Genomic DNA, 24,586 nt, shown 5'->3' on the forward strand with positions numbered 1-24,586 from the left:
TACACTAAATTGGTGTTTCCGCCCGGTTACAAACCGAACCCGCGACACTAGGTCACTAGACCCCTTTCCTTGGCATGTTCCTAATAGTATAGTCAGGTACATTTTTCTGTCTCTCTCTTTTGCTCTGAGTTTTCCCAGAATAAAAACACACAGGGGCCCCCTTGATCCAAAATGTCCAGTTCATCCAGAATGCTGAGACAATTTGTTTTCTGGTTTTTCAAGGCTAGTAGACCCGCCCTAGCCCAACTTATCCACCCATACAGTAGTTTTTCTCCCAGTGTGGGAACTGCATGGCTCTCCGTGGTACAGTAATCCTAAATCCTGTAGGTAGTGGTAACTTGTTGCCAAATAGGTAGTGCACCAGAAGAGTTGAAATTTTACTTTGGACTCACATAAGTAAGGTATCTGGCACAAGTGTTCTCCTGATATGAATGACTGGTAGTTCTGTAGCTGATTATCTGTTAGAGATTGATACTAGGCATCTGGGTTATAGTAGCTGAAACATGTTTCCATATTAAAGTTCTGAAACCAGTTACATCTTGTCAACCTTAAAACAGTTTCTATTCCAGTTGTGGGGTTTTTTTTCTTAAAGAAATAAAGTTCCAAGTGAAAAAAAACCTTCATTCGTTTTCCATGATTGATGATGTTCAGATGAAAACTGTCAGTTCACCATGGTCTTTTGGCAGACACAGGCTAGAGGGAAAAATGGATGAAAACTACAAGAGAAGCAATGGGCTTTATGAAGCTGAAGAAAATGGAAAAATAGGCCATAAAACTGAAGAAGGGTATGTGATAAAAAGGGGTGATAACCTAAGTAATTAGTTATGTAGTATAGTATCTGTAGCTAGTTCAGGTACTGTAGCAAACCAACTTCATGAGTCTTTTAGCAGAAACAAGACATATATATTTTAGCATTAATTAAGCTGAACTTACTGTTTACTTTCCTATTATTTTGCTTGTACTTTAAAATCATTCATTTAAAAATTACTTTCCTTGAGTTTATTCTCAGAATTAGGGACTATATTCTTCTAGTCTTAGATACAGACCCTAAAAGAGTAGAAATTCAACTTCTACCTACTTAAAACAAAGTACTAAAATACCTTTTCTGCAAGGAGGATTTTGGTAGTAGTAGCAAAACACTATTTCTGTGGGAAGGAATGGGGATGCACCACTTAAGAGAAAGAAATACTGAAAACGTTTCAGAAGCTTTCACTGATTTTATAACAACTTTGCAGCCTCTGTAACACAGTCTTCATTATATTACAATTTGCATTACATCTGCAGAAATGTTTATTCATGCATTTGTTGTCTGTCAGTACTGTCTACTATGGAATCATGTGAACAAGGAACTTTACAGGTTATTTTCTTAATATTTTACCAGTAAAGACTGTGCTTTTAAATAGAGATGCACACAAAAGAAAGGAAGAAAAAAAACCAACATAAAATTCTTTGTAGGCATTTTGTGGTTACGTTTAACACCATATGTTTTGACCCATTACATTAAACAAGTTGCATTTAATTTCAAAAAAAGGTGTCACTACAGACTAGAAGAAAATTTTTATTGTGGACTTGAAAAAATCAACTGCCAGAGTCTGTCCTTCTACTACATTGATACAAATTAAGTTGATACTTCTATGCATAACATTAACAAATAGATAATTTAAATATACTTTCAAAATATTTTAAATAACTTAATGGTATTTTCTGTTTAAGCCAGATGAACTTGGCGTAAGTTTTTAAAAGTAAATGCCAAGTCTGTTCATATTTGATAAGGTTATTTGCTTTGTAGGTGTATTTTCTTTTTTCTTTGAAATTCTTCAATACACAGAGAACTGTTCTGTGATACTGAACAAAATGCATTTTTAATCTGTGATTCAGGGAATTACCAGAAGTTTCCTGTTGTCCATGTTTTGTAATATTGTGTATTATGACTGCACAAATAAATGAAGCTGTGATTAAATTGTTCTATGTTTTTATATCTATGTAGTCCTTTTGCAATAATTGCATTAACTAATGAAATTTCTGTAACTTATATCACCTACTAAGAGCAGTCTCCACTCATGTCAGTAGGCCGTAAAGCTGCTAGAACCTTCCATTAATGCTTCCACCCTTGCAGTTAATAGGTCTACTTTTCCTTTAAGTCCTCTTAAAAAAAAACAGACTGATTTTTAAATTATAAAAATAGATGAATTTCTAAACTGTTACGATTATCTCTCTCCTGAAAAAATCTGGTTGTGGTCTGAGTTGAAAACCTGCAATTGAGGAGGGGTGAAAAACAAACCAATCTGTTGTATATTTCACACTAGTAAAGCTCCTTGTTATTGTTATGTGCTCTGAATTGTTAGGCCTCTTTTTTTACACTGGTATGATTAATAAGATAGCTTAGAATAATAATACTTTACTCGAATAAGAAGTATGACATTGACACTAAAGCAACAGTTCAGTATCCACAAAACTTCCTAATTTATTGTGGTACTGTAGACAATGCACTGTAAAGTTCTCCAAAGCACCATCTGTTTCTGCTCTGTCTGACCCAGGGGATTTATAAAACTACTGACGGAAATTGGAGTTAAGGTACAAGCATGTATTTTACAGAATTTTAGATCATTTGATTGAGGTTTGCAGAAGCCTTGTGAAAAACAGTAATATTTCTTGTGGGATGATTTAGCTGCACTGTGTGGAAAAGATGTATTAGAATATACTCTGTTGACAGTATTTGTTTCTTAAATATTGCTTCTCTCTGCATTATGCCAAGTATCCTACTTATATGGAATCATGCTTATTAAAATATTAGATATGCCTTTACTGCATTTGGGTTTTTTACATAAAAACCCCAAATAACTTTTTTTAAAATGTAGTTTTCCAGATACTTCAGTCTCTAATGAACAGGTCCTCTCTAGTAAGATGTTTGTCTAAAGTTTGATCCTAAAGTGGGAATTTGTTTTAGTCTAATGTAGAGCAAAGCCTGCAAAGCAAAGTTTTTAGGATAGAATACAATCACAGAACAGTTGAACGGGTCTCTGGAGGTCATCTGGTCTAATGCTTTTGACCCTACACCAAGTTGCCCCGGACCATGTCCAGACAGCTTTTGAATGTTACCAAGGATGGAGACTCTGCAACATTTCTGAACAACCTGTGTCCCTGTTCAGTCACCCTCACAGTAAGAAAGGTTTTCTTGATGTTCAGATTCGAGTTTTAGTTTGTGCTCCGTGCCTCTTGTGCTGTGACAGGGCTTTGCTGGAAATAGCTTAACGCTGTCTTTGCACCCTCCACTCAGGAATCTGTCTCCATCAATAAGATGCCCCTAAGCCTCCTCTTAGGCTATAGTCCCAACTATCTCAGGTTTCTCTCTTGTATGAGAGATGCTTCAGGACACTGGACTAATTTCAGTACGCCTGTTTTTCTTGTACTGGGGAGCCCAAAACTGGAGACTTCCCTAGGTGTGGCCCCAGTGCTGAGTAGAGGGGACCTGCCTTCCCCTCTGCTGCCAATACTTTATCTAATGGAGCCAAAGATACTGTTCCCTTTCTTTGTCACAAGGGTCCGTCCACTGCTGGCTCATTTTCAGCTTGGTGTCCATTGGGATCAAGTCCTTTTCTGCCAAGCTGATTTCCAGATGGATGGTCCCTAGCATACACTGGTACCTGGGGAATGTCCTTCCCATGTGCAGGACTTTGCATTTCTCCTTGTTCAACTGCATGAGGTTCCTGTCAGCCCATTTCTTCGGCCTTTTGAGGCTTCTCTGGATGGCAACACAATCCTCTAGTGCATCTGCCACTCTTCGCCCTGTTTTGTGTCATTAGCAGACATCCTGAGGGTACACTTTGCCTCTCATCCAGACCTTTAATGAAGATGTTAAATGGAACTGGACCCAGTATTGACCCCTGGGGTACACTGTCAGTTGCTGGCCTCCAGCCAGACTGCCACTGATCACCAACTGCCAGTCAGTCCGTTTTCAGTGTATCTCACAGTCTGTTCATCCAGCCCATACATCAACAGCTTCTCTATGAGGATCTTACAGCTTTTGCACCCTGCTGTGTTGTCCCTCCAGCTGTAAAAGGTGCTATTAATTGATACTTGTCTCTTGCATTTTTAAAAAACAGCTGAGTGTTAGTTTAATAGCTTTTGCAGAATACAGCACAATAAATTTAAACGGTTGTATATTTAAGAAAAATTGCTATGGGACTTCTCCTCAATGTTAGCAAGGACAGTCATAAATAATGCCCCTAAAATTTGGGAAGTAATTATTTCTCTAAATTCTTCAAAACAAGAGAATTACTGTGCCATGCTTTGAAGGGAACCTGGCAGATAACGGAGTTGGCAGTCTCTATTTCTAAAAATTGCTTTGAGCTCTGTATGGTAAGCAGATACCAAAGTCTATCAATTCCCACTTCATTGTCACAAAATTTGTGGGTTATAGTCATTCTTCAATGGCTAATATCTAGGGTAGTTGTGGTGTAATTTATTTCTCTCTCTTTTTTTCTCTATCTTTTTTTCTCTCTCTCTTTTTTTTTTTTTTTTTTTTTGCTTTTGCACTGCTTTTTTACCAGTCTGGATTAAAATATTATCCAGATTCTGTGTCTTCATTTCATGGGGAATAACTGGTGTACTAAATTTTCAGCAAGGGTTTATTCCTTGATTATAGAGCATGTTTGAAGTACAGTTTTCAAGAACTTTGAAATAGTTCAACAATAAAAGTTAGGCTTTTCCTTCATGATCCAAAATATTTCTACAACCCATTCTCAGCAGAAGGTCCCTACAGGCATTATCCTACAGTTTCAGCACATTTTCATCTCCCTTCCAAGTTTTCCCAGCTTGTCTTTTCAGACCTGTGAGTCTTGGCAAAACAATAATCAGTGATCTGTATGTGTCTTCCTTTCTACACCTATGCAAACCTCTTGTTTAGAGAAATAAAATGTCTCAGTGTGTGGAGAATATTATTACTTCAAAAAAATTCAGTGATTTATTGATGATTTTTTTTTAAGTGAATCAGTATTCATCCCTTAAAACATACCCATTTTTGGTCATCTGTCCTCCCCTGAGAGCCTAAAATTATGTTACCATTCCAATACTAACATATTTTAACTATTTAATTATTTAAAGTTTGCTTTTTGTCTTTCACTTCAGGAATCAAAAGTATTTGTCTAAGGGGTTTTTCTTTTTCTGTTTAATTCCTGATAAGTAGTTTCCATTTTGACTCCTCAAACTGTCACAGTTTAATTGTACTCAAGGCTGGTGGTAGACATTTATTTGTGAGCCAGAATCTGCTATTCCCAGATACACTTTAAAGATCCTTCTCCATATTCAGTAGTTACATTCTCATTCTCTCGAGCAAGAACAGCAGAGCTGATCTTTGAACTGCCCAATTTACCTTTTTTGCTTCCAGTGGTCTGTCTTGGTTAATGTACCTAATAACCAGTGATCCTAATAGAGAGGAACTTAATTCTTTGGAATTCTGAGGAACACAGTTCTTAATTAAAAGTAGCTAAAAGATGTTTTTTAAACTCTACGTAGCAAAGAAAGACTAGAGGCAGTACAAGAACTTACTTGTAGGAACTTCATTGCACTGGAAGTTAATGCAGATCTGTTTTAATACTACAACAGTAAGTACTTTGGCACATATGAAGGCAAACACATGCACATAACTACTACTAATGAAGTTTTTCCTGTATGTTGAGAGGAGAAACTTTTGCTAATTTGATGCTGTTGAGGTATTTTATATCTTTGTAGTTTAGAGGAAGAAGATATGTACCTAGATGATACCTGAAATAGATAAACTGAAAAGGGTAAGCTTTTCTACAGCAAGAATTTTACCACTGTTTTCATCTTTTCTCTTCTTATTTTTAAAAGGCTTTTTAAAATCTGAGCTAGCTGTTTTGGCAGATCATTTCATAATGAGGAAAAAGCAAATATTCTCTGTTCATTCTGACATGTAATTTCCTAACACTACATCTTCAGCAGTGCATTAAAAATGTTTTGCAGCCAGGATTTCTTATCTGCCACTAAGTCATGAAAAGGAGTATTTCTCAGATTTTTTTTCTTTTTTGAAAAATGAGAACCTATATAAAAGTCTAAACTTAAAAAACAATGTTAATTTATTTTAGAAAGTTGTAATACATTGGGCATGAGCTACACATAGAACAAATTATTTATCTTCCCTGCAGAATTTGTAAGTCCTACAATAAACTGGGCTTCCCAGCTCTCATTTTGGATTACTTCTGAATTCCCCTGGGAGCCACTTTTGTGGCAGATTCCATTTGGTTTCACAAGGCCTGAAGGGGGAAGACTTGGCATAGACCACAAATCTCTCACATTAGGAACAATTTGTAAACCACAAACAGAGGCAGCCAGAGTCCGTCCCCAGAACAGGCTGCTCCTGTTAGTGCCATTGTCTGAAAAGGATTGGTTTGCCATTTCCCAGATGACCTGCCTATGTGTAGAGAGATGTGAAAAGTTAGAGACAAAAATGTTTTCTACAGAGTGAGGGGGGAGCTTTCTTGTACAGAAAGGAAGGAAATACCTCTGTGGGATTTTATTTTTTCCCTTCTTCGTCCAAAAAATACAAAGAGGGCCTCTGTCTTTAACGCGAATGTCGGCTTTAAATCTTTTAGGTTTGGATTAACTCTGTAAAAAGAAAAAAAATCTGACAGGCTTTCAAATATGACGCAGAAAAACTTTTTTTTTTACCTCAATTCATGTTGTTCATTTGTAAAGCCAAAGGCTGGATGGAGTGAATAGTAGGCGCCAGTTGTTCCTTCATTCATAGTTAGCATTACAATGGTCAGAATTAACATCCTAAGACCTACATTATCACTTTTGCTGTTTCACCAGCAAACATTTAATACTGGGAGGCTAACACAAGGACAGCTCTTTGCTATGTCCTTATAAATTAAAAAACGTTGTTAATAATAGGAACTAACAATTGTAATTAGTTCAAGTTGTATTTTTGTGCTTTTTTCTTGTTTTTATGGGAACCGTCTATCTAATTGCTACTTAATTATAAAATGTCTTGCAAAATGCATTTGTGATAGACATTTCCTATTAGCTCCTGTTCTAGAAAATGAGTATTTCATCAAGTATGTCAAAAGTCAGGTTTTGCTTATAAAGTGACTGCTAATACATTTTCTTCACTTATACATTTCCTTCACTTCCTGATACAAAATTTTCTCTTTTTTTTCTCTTTTAAAAATGTGAATTGTTTCATTTTGAACTTGCCACTGCTCAGTGTTTACACCTTTGCTGACAGCTGTTGGCAGAAATAGTTAGTAGAATATCAGGGCAATATCTATGTCCTTTTAACATAGCCATGGAAAGTTTACCATATTTTTAGTTAAAATACATTCTAATGCTTTCCAACGAATCAATGTCATTGGGGATTTGGATACAAAAACAAGGTAAATAGAACTTCTTGCTTATATGAGAATTAGGGTTCTTTTCTGAAAATAATTCACTTCTATTTTTATATATTGACATATTGAGTATAATTCTAAAATGTTCATGTACGCATGTTGAGAAATTAGACTTCAGCTACTGCAAGCTACCTACTGCAAGCTTGCTCTGCTAATTAAAACTAGTAAAATTTCAGCTTATTTGTTTTACATACTGTGACTTAACCTTTGAAAGAAATTGGTCTCCAAGTAATGAAACAAAGGATTTGAAAGGATATTGTTGTGGAGTCATGTTACTTTCAACCTCTCTACAATCTAATTACATTATAAAAATATTTCTAATACTGACTGCAATCAAGCTTCTAGTAACATGCTTCAGTAAGTATTTATCATACTCCTTGCATCCACAATATTATTGATGTAGATATTTGAACATGAATTACAAGGGTAAAGACTTTTTTCCTTTGATGTCCATATATTGTGATGTTTATTTTGGCCATTCAGTACATTTTAGTTTTTAGTATTTCTACAGACCAAGTTATGAACAGAAGAAATTCCTATGTATTACATATAGCAGTGTATAGAAAAAAAAAATACACAGATAAAAACAATTACAGGGTTTTCAAATATTTCGCCATGCATTAATGTGTTAGATCTTCATTTAACAATATGTTGCATACTTTCATAATTACATAAATAGCTGTTTCCTTAACTCTCATTTTTAAGCAGTCTGTTTAACAGGAGTCTGTGGCAGTGTGGGAACTGTGGTACAGTGAGTTCTGTGGGAGCTAACTTTGATCCAAGTTATATTGCAGAATGATTGTAACAGTGTCCAGTATCCATATGAAAGGTCAGAAACCATTACATCCTATTAGAGTCGATTGCAGACTGGAAAACTCTGCTCATGATGTTGGGGAAAACTGTGTTTACAAAGTTGGGAAAGGGTGAATTTTTGATAAATCTGATTTTAGTGGGAATGCCTGTAATCAACATAGTGGTATAGAGCAGCACTGTGGACGGGTGATTCCCCCCTGCAAAGAGCTAAGCAGGGTATCTTTCCACCAGCCTCTCGACATGAAATAGTGCTTACTATTTACTGGATTTATATTGCAACTCAGGCAATTTTAGAAAGGAGTTCAAGTTCTATTTCACCTTAGTCAGACTAGAAGGGTTCATTTTAATCTGCTTTTGATAGCCTCAACTAACTACGTGAAATTTGTAAAATCTTTTCTAGTTCTTGTCCTGACACTGCATTTTGTGCATTTTCTCTTCAGGCAGCTATGATGTTCAGCTCCGGAGTGTTTTGGATGGGACTCCTGTGTATTCCTATGACAGCTTTACTTCTTGATATAGTATACAAAGTGTGAGTACGAAAATGCCAGTGTTTACAGAACGAAGTACTGACTTCTAAGTGTGTATTCTAATTGCTAATATAATAAAAAAAAAAATTAAGATCAATTCTGGTGATTATATAAAATTTTTTTTTTGCCATCTTTGTTTTTGAAAAACCTTATTATGAAATTTAGTAGTATTTTAAATGTTTCAATAATTGTAGTGTTTTATTAATAAATATTTTTGTTTCTAATTTGCAAGAACAGCTGATAAAATTCATTCTTTAGCTTTGTTTTTTGATATTTCTCCATGTAATGCTTAGTTTTAAGTCTGGGGAAATGGATTTATAAATTGAATATTTATGTAAGTGTTAAAACTATCTGTTGTTCTGCTTTCAAGAAGAGTAAATCTGGCAGTATTTTGTATGTACTTACAGAGTAAAGAGAGCTACTTACAAGACACTAGTAGATGAAGTTCAGGAGTTGGAAGCAAAGTCTGAGGATCCTGGGGCAGTTGTGCATGGCAAGAGGTACAGTAAAAATCTGTAGAACATTGTCTAAAAAAAAAAGCTAAATATTTTAAGCTTTATACATGTATCAAAGACAAAAGGTTGTTTTTCAAAAGCTGTACAAATGAAAGGCATCTGTGAAGGGCCTTCAGGTCTACTGAGCCTGTGGGTTTTTTCATATGCTGACATACAGGTTTTTACCAAAAGCTTTAGCTGATGTGTTTCTTTGTAGATGACTGGTTTCTGGTTCTTATGTATAGAACAAACCTGAGGTACAATTTTAATTGTGTCACTTTGGCCTGTGTTAACAGTTAATTCACAAACAAAATAAGAAGGAAATAGGTTGGAACAAAATGAGTTCAAACCTGCATCATTTTCTATTATACCCATAAACAGGGCCTAAGTACAAAAACCAAAAACTAAATTCTGTAGAAGCTGCACAGTAGCATAGGGACAAACAGAAAAAATCTGTCTAGGATTTTCTGAAATTGAATATAACAAGCTGGCTTTGTATTTGATGCCAGTCCAGAGCAAACTAATTTGATTAACCTATATGAGGTAAGAAAAGTTTTTAACTTAAGACTCCACAAGAATTCCCTTGTTACATCCTCCTTCACGCACCAGGCAGATAATTTGAAAAGGGAGAAGGTAAAACTGGACGTTTTCTACATGTAAAGGTGTGCGCTTACTAAAGTATTTCAGACTTTTTAACCCCAGCTGGACTCATAGCAAGCACTCACTGAATGTATGAGATGACAAAATCCCCCTTTGCCCCCCTTCCAATTCATTAGTGCCATTTGGCTGAACTAGAGCTTTCTTTTCTTGTCTTCATTTTCATGAGTTTTGTGAAGTCTGAAAAAAAAGCCAAAACTGCTGATACTTGATTTTCCAGTTCTTTCTTTTCTTTGGATGGCTGTTCTTTTAGTATCTTCATGGCAAAAAGCTTAGCCAAGAAGGCTTTTTTCCTACCAAGCTATGCACAGAAAGAGACCAGAAAAAACACAGCCACTTCTTTTACTATAGGTTCAATTTTCAGAAAGTACTTTATAAGATGCTTTAGTTCCCTTTCCCTTCAATCTTACTGTATCCCTCCTCCAGTTCAATGGGAATCAGCTTACTAGGATTTACCAGGATGAGATCAAATGATACCAAGGTGATAACCACCATTTTTAATGGGCAAGTATCCAGCTAGTGTAAGAGCTTTCACAAGAATGTTTTGTCTGTAGTTGGATTCATCTCCCCTGGTAACAAGGAACAGGGGAGGTGCCAAGAGGCCTGGAAGCTTATCCCAGCCCATGGAACACCTAGTCTGGTGTGGTGGGCTACAAAAGAGGAGATACCTGCATACAATCTCCTATCAGGCTCTATACGCTGCCTTTGTAGCAGCAGCTTCACACTGGAAGTACTGCAGAACCCCCTAGCTGGTGGCAATTCCTACTTTTAGAGCTTGCTTTTCCTTCATCACTGCAAGACCTAGCTAGTGCTTGCAAGAGTAAGTTCTCTTGCTTTTAAAGGTGATGTGAATTGATTGTTACAGATGCTTTTCTCCAGTGACAGTGGTCATTCAAACAGATTGAGGGCAAGATCTTCCTCCAAATTAACCAACTCATCTGTCAGTGTGCTGAGCTTTGAGCCAGAAGCAGTTATACTCTGTGCCCTTTTGCAAAGAGAAAAAGCTGTGTTCAAGGATGGATGGGACTCTGAGCAACATGATTTAGTGGAAGTGGGGCTGGAACTAGGATGATCTTTAAAGTCCCTTTCAGCCCCAGCCAATTCTGTGATTCTATGAAGTATGATATTGCTAATTTTTATTGCTGTTTTTTTCAGCTAGAATATATTTGTTGCACATTTTTTAGAACTGTGTTGACATCATATTGAGTGCATTTAATTACAACTAATATTGTAAGGCTTTGCCCTTTTGGTTTTTCCCTGTCAAAGATTCTTAGGATGGGAATTTTCTATTTAAATTATAAATTTGCACTTTCAGCTGTTTTCTGAAAATTAGCATAAAAATTGGCATTGACATTGAAATAATTTTAAATATTGTTCCTAAAAGACTTTTATTGTACTTTAGAATGTGCTTTAAAAGTAGGACATGATAATACAGTCTTAAAATATACCATCCCTTTTATTTTTACCATGATGATTTGAAAACGTTTTTAAACTGTTTCCATTGAAGGCTCAGGAAGAGCATTGCTATTGTATCTTGCTGTTTCAGTATGTGTAAGGATGTTTAATGAGCTTTTTCACTGAAACTGTACAAAAATACTTTATTTGGCTCTTCTGTAAGCAACACATTAAAATTTGTTTTGTCCCGTATATTTTTCAGTTAAGTAAGAATATATCTTGAGTAAGAACGTGCAAATTTTGCACCACCACTTTTCCAACAGAAAGTGAACTTTCATGTTGGAATACTACTGACTTGAGGGTACCTTGATAGCGTAAATAATAGAGCAGCTTCGGTGTATTAACAAATTTGTGCCACAAAGAGTACAGTTTCTATCATTAGAGACATAAAACTGGAATTCCACTAAGCCATTTCTACTTAAAATTGAAGTGACTAAGGTAAAAGGATACTTTTTTTTATATAAGCTATTATTCAGAAAGGGGTTTTTGGATAACTTATATAAAATGCTTAAGCAGAAACAACAGTATTAATACTTACTGCAAAAATATTATTACTGTGGTGAATCTTACATGGACTAACAATAACATGAATAACAGCCCAAACTTGTGGAAACATCTTTAGAGATATATACTTCAAATGCTGCTTCATAAAATCATTGTTTTTAATTCAGTTCACTGAGAAATTATTTTTAGACCTGATAAGTGGTTGGTCAGGAATCCATAAAGTAGTAATTTTTTTTTTGTAACTGTGTTTAATTACCTGTAAAGGTATACATTTCATGCTCAAAAATAGTTAATATTCTGCTTGTCCATATAGGTACATATAATGAGCACAGCCACTTAGTTACTGTGATCTAACATTGGTTAATTATGAAACCGTGTTTTCTTGGCTTACATGTAGATATTTAAATATGCTTTTGAATAGGCTGATTTAGAATAAAGAGCCCACAGTATTTCAGTTACAGAAAAAGAGCAGAATATAATACCTGAATAGCTGAAAGCGCTTTTCTCAAGCGTATTTCCTATGTATTGTGTATTTTCTTTACCAGCAATCAGATCTGTGCAGTGGAGAAACTTCATTATACATCAGCTAAGATGTGTGCATACTTCATGTTCTTGTAAAACTTTGAGGTAGTATTTTCATGAGAACATACTTTGCACATATTTAGTATGTTATTAAAATGATAGATTTTGCAATTTTTCTGAGCTATGGCTCATCTACCTGGTATTTAGAAACATAAGTTCTGATTACAGAGAACTTCAGTGTAAGAAAGACAGACGGGAGACCCAATACCTTTGCTGTTCCATTCACTACAGTTTGCAGCATTTGGCTGACGCTTGAGTCTCAATTTAAAAAATGTTAAATGCTTCTGTTTTCCACTTGGGCTGAAATGGGGTGTACCTTGAGTCACACTAAAGCACAATAAGCATACAACACAACAAACTCAGTAGTGCTGAGGAGGAAGGAGATGGGCCAACCTTAGCAGCAACAGTAGTCTGTTATTTGGGTATGATCTCCAGAAAAACACCTTCTGGAGTTTCCTGGGGAATACTCCTTCCTAGAACGCTTTTCATGGAAGTGATATGTTTCTGTACACACAGCTGATGACCATGAATGTGGCTTTACCTGCACCTCATTTCCCATCCCCTTGGGGTACTGTGTCAATAGAGGCTGGGAGCACTTTCTATGTAAGAAAAAAAAAAGACTAATTCAGTTCAGCCTGGCAATATTCAAGCTGTGCTACATCAAGGAAGACAGTGTCTTCTCTTTACATTGTGTGTTTCTAAAGGAGTCACACTGAAAGGTTCACAATATTATTCATTTATTTGTGTTGTCAGCACACAGCAGTGTTTCAAACGGATATTTTGCCATTGTACTGTGACAAGTAAAACCATTACCAGGGGTCTGGACTTAATAATCTGTCCTCACACAAGCTTCTAATCATCATCTTGGTAATTCATCAGGCACAATTTAAAAAGAAAAAGGAGGGTGGACACTTCTCATTTAATAATAAATTCCCATTGAGTAAACTCAAAGATAAAGGGATAGGGTAATTAGTAAGTAAATATTTTTCACGTGTCTCCTTTCTCTCTAGCTTAACTGAAAGAGCCCAACTACTGAAGAATGTTTTTAAGAAGAACCATGTGAACTTGTATCGCTCTGACTCTTTGCAGCAAAACTTGCTTCGTAAGTGCTCACTGACAAAAATTAATATCCATTAATAACATAGTAAAATTCTGCCTTTTGCTGCATTTATTTATAGTAAAGATGCAGTATCCTAAATCCATTAGACCATGTTCTTTGCCTGTGGTTAAGTTTCCCTTCATACCTGAGATGCTGCGCAGAGTTCTTCCTGCTGTTTTATAACTGCAGAATTCTGTAAGAAATGGCACAGGATTTAACTAACTGTTGAAAAGGGGTTTTTTCCCCTTTATTCACCTTCATTGTTTCTATTAAAGCTTTAAAAAAATAAAATTGATCAAAACTTAATTTGTTTCTCTTTTGCTTTATATCTGCAGATGGCTACGCCTTCTCTCAAGATGAAAATGGAATAGTTTCCCAGTCTGAAGTAATAAGAGCTTACGATACCACAAAGCAAAGGCCTGAGGAATGGTGAAGGAACACAGCTCGAGACTTGGGCCTTAGTTGTTAACTTTTGTGAGACAGGCTACTAGATCTTTGCTGGGAGCTGTGACCATGGTCCAGTTATCAGACATTGAAAGATATATGATGGTCTTGTTCCATAAAGTTTGGATTTGTGTATTCAGTAGACATAAGCACTGTGCAACTATACTGTAACACACCATCTCTAAATTTTTAACAAGTATTTGCTTAGCCTTTGTAAACAGATTGGAATTTACCTTGTATCTTGCCAGCTTGCTTATTTTACAATGAAATTGAATTAATACTGGTCATGTACTAGAAGGGCAGTGGTCAGATTGCTAAACATACTTTACATCGACAGATCAACTAGCATCTGTGAAGGTTTTTAAGTGTTAATATATTTAAATACAGTTGATAACAAGCCTTTGATTTCAACAAGTGCTGAAAAAACCAGTATCTTAATGGTGTTAATTCACCTTCTTTAAGAAAGAGTCAATATGCTCATAGATGTTTGTGTCAAACTAATCTAAAAGCATTTGCCAAAGAAGTTCCATAAATGTTTTCTGTTGTTAGAAACAGTTTGAAAGGAAACTATCTCCAGTCCTGATCTCAGAACTGCATGCTTGAGTCTCCACACTTGAGGAGAAAGTACAGTGAGTCTAATTTGAGTGGCCTTTTTGGCATTTGCTTTCAAAACTGCAAGTCTTTGCACCTTTGGCCTTATAAAAGCTTTCCCCTTATGTTCATTTAGTATTGCATATGTTGAATATGGCTGCCAACTTGTATAATGGAGTACACATAATATTTTATTCAATTTTTAAGAATTGCTCTGCCTTACTTCCCTTTAGCAAACTTAATTATTTTTGTGATGCTTAGTTGTATCTGCTTATACTGTAGGTTCAAAAGAAAGTTTGTTTTAACTTATTTTTTAAAATTAATCGAATTTTCAACATTTTTATACTAAGATTATTTGAAATGCATACATTGAAATACAGAGCAAAGCATGCCCTTCGCTAGTCTGTGGTATGTACTGGTTTATTTGCACTAAAGTCACTTCCTATAAAGGTGTGAGATACATTGCAGCAGTCTCTTTACAACTTATTGGTCATGCAGAATACTTACATATTCTCACCTTTAATTAAAATGGAGAGGAAGTGACTGCAGAAAAAGATACACACCTGGTATGAGGGAAAAAAAAAAAGAGGGTGGTATTAAATGAGAACATTGTGATACATTCTTTAAGTAGTTATACTTCATATTTCTCAGCTTGCCATCCAACAATCATCAGGTTTCAAATTAAGAAAAGCTACTTGAACTTCAAAATTTAGTTAATTCTTGCAACTTTTTAGTCCATGTTTAATTCTGGGTTTAAAAGCCACCATAATTACATTTAAAGTACAATTTTCTATAGTAGCAGTTGGTTTTATTGTTAATTAAATTTTTATGCATTACATAGGAATGATCTCTTTTTTTTCTTTCAATGGAGATCAACCAGATGGAAAAGCAGAACAACAATATCCCCAGTGATCTGTTAAATTAAGTATTTCCTCTTTGCTCTCAAATCATAGCAAGTCATCCAGTCCCATCTTTTCTCTGCCCTCCTTCATCATATACTTACTAAAGGTGACTTGACCTCCTTGCCTTCCATCTAGCTAAACACTTTACAGTTAATCTCACTGTCCAAGTTTCTTATGCTCCACTCTAAGAGGAACTTGAAAATACACAGAGAAAGCCCAACAAAAGGCACTGTATGAAAGTACATATTTAGGAAGGTGTACCAGTGGGAAGGCGGTCTGCATTTCATATGCACGTTACGCAGTGTCTTCCTCTCACTTGCCCGGAGTGATCTTTAAACAGAAGGCACAAGGACAAAGGGAACGTATCCCACTAGAAACAGTTCTGCCAGTCAGGCATGCAGACAAGGACTGCCCTCAGAAAAGCCATTTCAGGCATAGATAAATAGATGGATCAATATGGGAGGGCCAAATCACTTGACCTAAGGCAAGAAAAAATTTGGGGGCATGCCCCTTTCCTAAAATGGGGATCCCTATTTTCTGTCGTCCAAGGGAGAATGACCAACTTCAAAACATTCCTGAAATTAACCATTACACTGTTGCCCCTTTATAATCTTTCAGTGTACTTAACTCGTATAAAATTAATCTGTACATACTCTCTTTATGGGCAATTTTTTTTCTGTTCTAAATGGTTTCCTTGCTAATTTTGCAAATAAGGATTAGAATACATTGTAAAATGTATACAGTGAGATATTTACATGATCTCTCATACTTCCGATGAAATAAAATTCTGTCTCACCATTGTAACACAGTTCGAAGAAAACATGCAGTATATCCCAAATTTAACTACCTTAAAAAGGAAAAAAGTGACTGAAACAGCTAAGATTTAGACTAATTTAAATTTAGACTAATTTAAAGGTTTGTAAGATAATCTTATCACAGCATTTCATCCTTACACTGTTTCAGAATTCGAAGTAGTATTTTGCAAAGTGCATTTTTCTTACTACTTTTGATTAATTTTTCTCCTGTCTCTGTGCTTTTTCTGATAATTAGTGGTTGAAAGATACCACTTCTTAAAAATAGCAAAAAAAACAAATGTGGCAAAACCAGTGGATTTTGATTGCTTATACAATTTCACTTTAAAATATAAGATTATCTTAGCTATGTGTGCCCATTTTTAAGTCAGGCCAAGTATACAGTATGCACTTTATTTTCATGTTAAGTACACAGTAATATAATCTATTACCATCCTGTTAGTATGTCATATCTTTGTTAAAATAAGGGGATTCTGCTGATGTTTGTTTAAAGGAAAAAAAAAAAAACAGTTTAGGCAGAAATGCTCATAACAATGCCTCTGTTCTTACTGTTTGAAAATTCAAAAAAGTGTATTAAATACAGGGTTCACATGGATTTTTCCATCTGTTTCATGTGCACTGCAAGTTAGTATTAAAAATTTCCATCTAAAAGTTGAACCTGTGCCACTAAAAATCGGGTATCTTATATAAATAATTTTTCTTGATTATTTTTAAATATATACATACATATATATATATAAATTATTCAAAAGAGTAACTGGAAACAAATTTTAACAAACCTATTGACACTTTGTATCTGGAATTTTTTCTTGCCATTTCCTAATTTTACACATATTTTTGCAAAGCAGTTTCAACAGATTTATACTTAGTCATCATTCTATTTGTATAAAATGATAAATAAAATATTTTGAAACACTAAGAGATAGCTGAAGATTCCTGTATGTCCACATACATCCATAAAATTCACCTTGTTACAAAGATGAGCATTAAGTGTCTTAAGACATATATCATGACATTTGAACCCATCTTGAATGATGAGTAATTTGGAATATGTGTTAAATTTAAGAAGAAAAGTTTTTTCCCTTTTTTTTTTGTGTGTGTATTGTGTAAAAGCACTTGTAGTTCTGATGAATTTATCATTCTGTCTGCATGAGGCACTATTTCTAAGTGTTCTGAGGCGATGCATGGTGGTTGTTGATCTCTGTTTTTTAATGCCTTCGTTAAAAGTCTGCTCATAATATATCGAGAAGCTAGTGCTGTGTAAGCAAATGAGTTTGTCAGTTCAGCTTCCTTGGTACTGGATGTTTTCACTGGTAACAGAACTCAACAAATAATGAGTTTCTCCTTCCCCCCCTCTGCCCTCGCTCCCCCAGTTTCCCCGCTGTTAACCAATAGATCTTTATTAAACAAAGGAATATTTTAGCATTCCAAACCTGGTTCCTGTTTATGCAAACCACTACTCATATAGGCTTCAACTGGACTGCTTGTGAGTATAAGGGCGACTCATCTGAGCAATGATGTGCGAAGTTGGGCACTTTTGAGGGTTGATACCAAAATAAAAGTATTTCCATGTAGAGTGTGATTTGTAATTGCAAAGCTGTGACCAGAACAAGTTTGGTTATTTTTTTAATCATATTTTATGGTGTTTCTTTAATGTAGCATAGAAGCCATAAGTATGTTAATATTGTTCTTCTACTTCAACATAATTTTTCATTACAGTTTTCAGTGTTTGACATGTATGAACCGCTGCAGAAAGCGGTCAGTCTGAAACAGCAAAATTTGCATTCAAGATAAAGTGAGGTTTTACAGCTCCACTAAGCCATTACTGCTGAAACTGTTGTGGAAATTATGAAGCTGCATGAATGAAGATTTTTTGACTCGGTGTTTATGGTAGTTTCTCAGGTTTAGTTTTAACTGGATGTTAAATGCACTGTGTTTTTTAAATAGTTCTTTTAGTAATACATTCAGTTCTATGCAGTGTTAAATGTCATTTGGGATTTGGTGAATGTGCATGTTTTGAACAGCAAATTTTAAATGTTTTGTCTTTTAATTGTTAAAAAATTAATAAACTTTGCCATTAAATTAAGAAGCTTTGTTGACTTGATTGGTTGAAAATGCTAGGGATTACTTTCAGAGGAAAACATATCTCATCATTCTTGGGTTTGAATTCTTTAAAATGAGACATACCAGAAATAATACTTCACAAATACCATAGAGTTCTTAAGGTTTTTTAAGGTAAACTGAAAAAGCAGTAAATGTCACCTCCTTTTTCAGACAGCAGTGGTAAATACTTTATCCTTTGGCTTTGATAGTAGCTGGTATTTCTTTCCTCTAACAGTGCCTGCCACTGAAAAAAATCAGTATATCCAAACCTTAACTGAGTTTTGATTGTAGATAGGTGACTGATTTTTATATATACACTACACAATGAATTTATTTTGTATTCTATCCAAGCAGGTTCAATAATAGATGCATCTTAGATGGTGCTAGTGTCACAAGATCCAGTCTGTAGCAGCAGAGCTGGTTTAAGAACATTCCACCTCATGATATTTTACCACCTCTATTACATTGGCAGTCATGAGGCCATTGAAATTATTCCATTTATAATACAGTTTATAATGATCCAGGCTCCCTCTCAAATCCTTTTCCTCCTTTCTTACACCAAACATTATTTTTAAGCTAAAATCATTTCACTAACCTGATTTACACTACAGCCCCCTGAATTTGCACAAGTCATAGATGGAAAGAATAAAAAGAACAGAAAGGCATTTCCTTGACTGCCTTTGCTAATGAAAACAGGATAGCATGGAATTACAGCCTCGGTGTAACTGTGAGTCAAAAACTTTATGCCATATTGTGGAGCAGTGGCTCCCTCAAAAGCAGACACATTGTTCAGAGGAGTTCAAGTCCAGACAGCACATTGCAATAGGTAGCAAAACACTGAAAACCAACTTCATCTCCTTAATGTTCCTTAATGTCCTTATGTCAAGCTGTGACTGAGCAGTAATGACAAAACAAAAGTGACAATTTAAAAGTATTTTGATACTTTTGAAATTGTCACTTTCAGGTTTATTCCAGTGGGATTAGTATTACAAATAATCCATGAGTTTACATAGCCACATACTGTACTGCTTACCTAGTTTCAAACAGAATCCTTCAGACATTCTTGCAAGTACTTGTAATGTTTTTCCTAGCACTGGAAAGTCTTGATGCATTTTGGAGATACACACTTAAGAAATCCCAAATTGTAGAAACACGAAACAAATGGCATGTCACTATTGCTCATTGTCCACAGAAGGCTTGGGTTTGATCTAAGTCATTACCAGTTAATGGCAATCCAAGCATTTCTTGCATTGTGTGTGAATTACAATAATCAATTTAATGAGTATGAATATTCTTTGATTTTAGATTGGTGTAGCGCTAGTAAAAGGAGTATGAACTAAATCCGGAATTCCAAAATAAATAGTTAAATCTACTTTGTTAACGTGGCAGTAAAGCAAGTACTGCCTGCAAATGTTACTTCTGATAGCAAGCAATTGCTTTCAGTTCAAGCATACATCCAGCCCTTCAAACCATTTCATTAGTCATTAAAGTGCTATCATGATGTCGTTTCTGTTCTGTCTGCAAGTTTTAGGAAATTTTCCTATTCCTATAAATCACAGGAGTATCTAGTGCCAAAAGGCTCTTTCCATTAGGAAGGAAATCCAGCATTCTCGCCTGCACATCAAATCCATCTGGGTCAGAAACTACTGGCACAGACAAAAGCATTTCCATCCATGGATTGTATTCTGGCCACCTTCTTTCCTCTCCCTTCAGCTATATAGGTCACTGCTACTGTAACTACCTGAACAATAATAGGGTTTTTTTTTAATTTACAGAGTCTTCTTTGTCCATCTATTTGTAGATGGTGCATAATCCCCACCTCAACTGTTTTACAGGTAACCCAGTACAGCTATTTTAACTACACCCGATCTTTCCCACCCTAAGAACCACATCTGCAGGATTTGTTGGAGTCTGGCTACTGATCTGTGAAGTACTTAGCACTCTATAAACTTACAGACTTATGTGAGTCTGATTCAGTAAAATTATTCCTGTGTGTCAAGTTCTTCAGCTATTCTATGAGGACAAACCCATTATGCAGCATCAGGGGAAGAAAGGAAGTGGCTCAGAGGGGTCTTCCCTTCTAGGCTGAGTTTCATGTTACATGGCAAACTTCACAGCTCTCCTTAGGCTGAATAGTCATTAAAATCTAAGGCTGTATGCAAGTGTAGCAAAAATCTGTCCACATGTTAAAGCATTAATAATTGACTGCAGAGCCCTCTGGACCATCGCAGTGAAGCAGCCTGGCCTGTACAGCACCAAATGGTAACGGGCAGTGACTGGGCCAAACTCACAACTTTGCTGTGTACAGCCTTTATTTGAGGAAAACACTGAATTTCAGCCACTCACCATCTGTCAGTGGCTCTGATAACTAACCACTCTTTAAAGGTACATAAATTGCCCCTTCTTAGTTAAAATTGATCAAGTTTCTGCTTCCAGAATGAGTCTGTGTTGCCTTGGTTTACGAGGTAAAGATTTCTTCTAATTGGAGACTTATTATAATGTGTAAAAAAATACAGTTTAATTGGTTTGCTGTTTCTGCTGTATACAGGAGTTATCAGTACATCTCACTGTATGCTTCTGAACAAGACAGCTGATACCCCTTGAAATATTCAATGATCTTTCCAAGAAGCTACTTGACGAACAGTCCATATTTTGTAGCCATTCAAAATATGCAGTGAAGAGTCCTGTGAAACCTCATCAAAGGCAAGCAAAAATTTTCCTGTCCCCTTCCTTGCAGATTGCTTCTAAAATTAAATTACAGGCCAGAACACTTAACTTTCAATTAATTTCCTGAATACTCAAAATCTAATTTTTAGTATCTTGCAAAACATATACACAGCTGTGTATCATGATTTGGGTTGTAATTAATGATTACAGCATTCAAGCTGGAGCCTGTTGCTTAAAACATCATTGTATAGAACTCCTCTTTCTGCTTAGAAACTGCATTTCCAGCAGTAATTTCTGTTGGATTGTAATGCTAATTGTGCAATAAAAAACATATTAAAAGGATTATTTCAAAATATTTTTGTCTTAACTACTGATCACTAGATATTTGCTACGAAAAAAATAACTCAATTCTCGAACCAATGAAGCTTTTCTAAACTACTTGTTAAATAGGTCAGCTATAACATACTTCAAGAGATCCTACACATGGGGAGTTTGAAGCTGATAAAATAGGAAAGCTCAGCCTCTGATATTGTAGATTCTGGCCCACAGAATTACTTCATTTTTTCACAAAAATAAGTATACAGAGAAGCCCTTTAATGACTGCATTTTTTTTCTGTGTATTTTCCATTTGCTTACTGCATGTATTTGGTTTAGATGTTTTTCTTCTTCCATTTGGTTTGCTGGTTTACTTAGGTGAAGGAATGTAGAAGGGCAAACAGAATTTATTCCTAGTGCAGGATGTTTAATCTAAAATACCCAACTAATCAGTGTCGTTTTCACCAATTTTTCACCGCAGCTGCATGCAAAAGACATAAATGAATCTATTAGTTTGCTACATAGTCAGAATTTTATATTATATTAAATCTGCACAACAGGTGCAGTTAAAGTTGTAAATCACTTTAAACAGCAGAATAAACTATTTTAGCAGGAAAAAATACAAAATAGTTACACCAACCAAATTCAACAAGCACTATCTGTACAGAGTCATACAGATGACACAACATTTCAAACACACAGTTTATTGGTAATTTTTTTTGCGTGTTACTACTAAATAATTAGTGATGTCAATGGTGTAAATACATTTTAAATTACAAACTTGTCTTTACATTTTATACATGGCTAATTTTACAATCAGAACTTCATGATCAGTTTGTCCAACTTACACTTGCTGAGCAAAAAGCTGACAATAAATACTTCCTTCTGAAGAATGCTTTAGTAGAATGGTATTTTTAGAATTTTATGTGCAGAAGTTATTGGTGATACTGCTGAATACATTCTGCTTTCTTCATAGATAATTCAGCTACCTGGGACTGTCTGATCTTCAACTAGCCTAATTAGTACTAGTTTTATCTACCATAGTTAAAGCTTACTAATACAAATACGCAGTGTAAGTTCAGGTAGATTGTGTATATTTTTAAAAAACCTCTGCATTTTGACATCTAATAAAATTCTTCCTCTTATTTTCACTGCTCATGGAAGCGGTAAGCAGTCAGATGTTTTCAAGGATCCTCTTTAGTAAGTATTACTCCTCTCTTACTTCTCAGGCTTATTGCTGCTTTATAGAACTAGTCTGATTATTATCAGCGGAATGCAGCCATTGTTTGTTAACTAAGTTAACTGCATTAAGGTAAAATGCCATTTATAATACTGAGTACCTTTGTCCCAGTATGGTTCTTTTACTTGTCTCTGAACGCATACTGCACAAATTAGGCAGAGCAGTCCGGTTTTAGAGCAACTGTTTGGAGTGTTTTACAATTCCTTTGTAAGTGTGATCCAAGTTTGGGAAATGCAACCTCAAGTGAGACCCTGCACTTTTCAAGGGCAACTCACCCACAGGAACAGTTCAGATTCCTGCAGCCACAGAGCACACCCAACAGCAGCAGTCCCTGTGCTTGCAAAGGCTGCGTTACTTCTTCACAACTTCTTTCAGCTCTGAGTAAAATCAGAGCAGCTTTTCCCAGCCAGGGCAGGCTCTGGCTGGAGAGGATACCCAAAGTACTGCGGCGACACCAGAAATCCCGAAGGCTGGGTCAGGTGGACTGTATGGGCTGTCTGGAAGCAGCCAGATGTGTACGCTGGAGGTGAGGAGGCCACAAGGCACCCTGGCTCTGCCCGGGGGAAGGAGAACCTGCGCACTGAGCTGCCGGTCGAACTGGAACTTGTTGCAGTACTGGACTGCCTGGATGGCGTCCTGAAGCTTGTGGAGGCCAAGATCATGGGAAGAGTCTCGGTCTGATAGCTCCGCAGAGAAAATCGTATTGGCTGCGATGGTTGTTTAGGTCTTAAACATGTGCAACAATAAACTGCTACCAGCGAGCCCACGATAATGAAGGCAATAAATATTGATCCCACAATGAGGAATGGAACGTAGATTGGTTCTGGGAGAAGAAAGAAGAAGAAAAGCCGTGCAAATTAGCCCACTTAAGTAATAGGTCTTCTGTATAGAAGTAAACTTCACAGTGTTTATGAAGCCCCACATCACTTCAGTCCCAATGACACACCAATCTGCTCAGAAGACAGAACTTTAAACCACTATCATTGAAACAAAATCAGAGTTTAAACCCTGTAGGTTCCAGTAAAAATTTCTTTCTGTTGACAGTTTTAATAGTTACCAAAGGTAAAAGCTGTCTACATCGTGTCCCGTTCGCTGGCTCTAGTTAGGTATAGCTCACACCTCTCCCCCTCCCTCATCCCGCAAATCGCCGGCACTGTCCAGCGTAACAGCTTAAACCTGCAGGCGAAGCTCAAATGCTGCAGATGCTGTTAAATCGCTTCCTTTCCTAAGGTGGAAAATAAGCGCAGAACGTGTGACTTCGGAAACCAGTCTCCGTACGCGCTGCCTGATTTCTTTTGTTTGGGAAACTGACGGCCACTCGCACGGTGGGGCTGTGCGTGCAGAGCACCGGGGCCCACTCACACCTCCGGGAACAGTAAAGTTAGACAGACACAGCAGAATTTGCCGATGCGAGCTTAAAATACAAGTGCGCCTTCCAGTCAGGAGGGATCGTGCTGCCGGTGCCCTCGGGACCGCGGAGCTGCAGCCCCCGCGCACCCCGCGCTCCCTCCCGGTCTGTCCCGGCTCGGGGCCGCTCCGCGGCCGCGCCCCCCGCGCCACCGCCTGAGCGCACCTGGAGCCGCGCCCGCCTCTGCCCACCCGCCGGGACGGGGCGCCGGGCTCGGCCCGGGGGATGCTCCGCGGGCACCGCTTCCCGCCCGCCTCGGGACCCGCGGCCGGCCACTCACGGGCGGTGACTCCCGGCTCCGAGGGTTCGCGGTCGTTGGTGCAGCCGCCCTGCTCCAGGCGAGCCTCGGCGGCGGCGCAGCAGTAGCGCAGCGCGCAGGAGCCGCAGCAGATGGTGGCGGCCGCCGTGTCGAAGCCCTCAGGGCACTGGAAGCCCTCGTGGTAGCCCCCCTGCCCGTCCACCCAGCCGTGGCAGTACTCGCCGCCGCCGGGCTGGCCGCCGCCGCTGCCGCCCAGCAGCCCCAGCAGGAGGCAGCGCAGCAGCAGCCGCAGCAGCAGCCGCGGC

At 37.1% G+C, this 24,586-nt stretch overlaps 2 protein-coding genes across 6 annotated transcripts in view; one reads left to right on the top strand and one right to left on the bottom strand.

The window, feature by feature from the left end:
• The window catches only part of ATP8A1 (ATPase phospholipid transporting 8A1), a 105,955-nt gene extending 87,580 nt beyond the window's left edge, over positions 1-18,375 (top strand). For all 5 annotated transcript variants that reach the window (XM_042053005.1, XM_042053006.1, XM_042053004.1 and 2 more), the window contains 4 exons: positions 8,663-8,751; positions 9,157-9,249; positions 13,452-13,543; positions 13,876-18,375. In XM_042053005.1, coding sequence (XP_041908939.1) covers positions 8,663-8,751; positions 9,157-9,249; positions 13,452-13,543; positions 13,876-13,973 — 372 coding nt within the window. In that variant the 3' untranslated portion in view covers positions 13,974-18,375. The remainder of the gene's footprint in view (positions 1-8,662; positions 8,752-9,156; positions 9,250-13,451; positions 13,544-13,875) is intronic.
• Positions 18,376-20,725: 2,350 nt separating this feature from the next.
• SHISA3 (shisa family member 3) overlaps positions 20,726-24,586 on the bottom strand; it is a 12,722-nt gene continuing 8,861 nt past the window's right edge. Inside the window, exons 4-5 of the mRNA XM_042053358.1 lie at positions 24,303-24,581; positions 20,726-23,437 (exon numbers count right to left, since the gene is read on the bottom strand). Coding sequence (XP_041909292.1) covers positions 22,986-23,437; positions 24,303-24,581 — 731 coding nt within the window. The 3' untranslated portion in view covers positions 20,726-22,985. The remainder of the gene's footprint in view (positions 23,438-24,302; positions 24,582-24,586) is intronic.

The sequence above is a fragment of the Corvus kubaryi genome, unplaced genomic scaffold (assembly GCF_017639235.1).
Source record: "Corvus kubaryi isolate FWS band 111438036 unplaced genomic scaffold, C.kubaryi_AGA036_p1.0 split1-131, whole genome shotgun sequence".
NCBI lineage: Eukaryota > Metazoa > Chordata > Aves > Passeriformes > Corvidae > Corvus > Corvus kubaryi.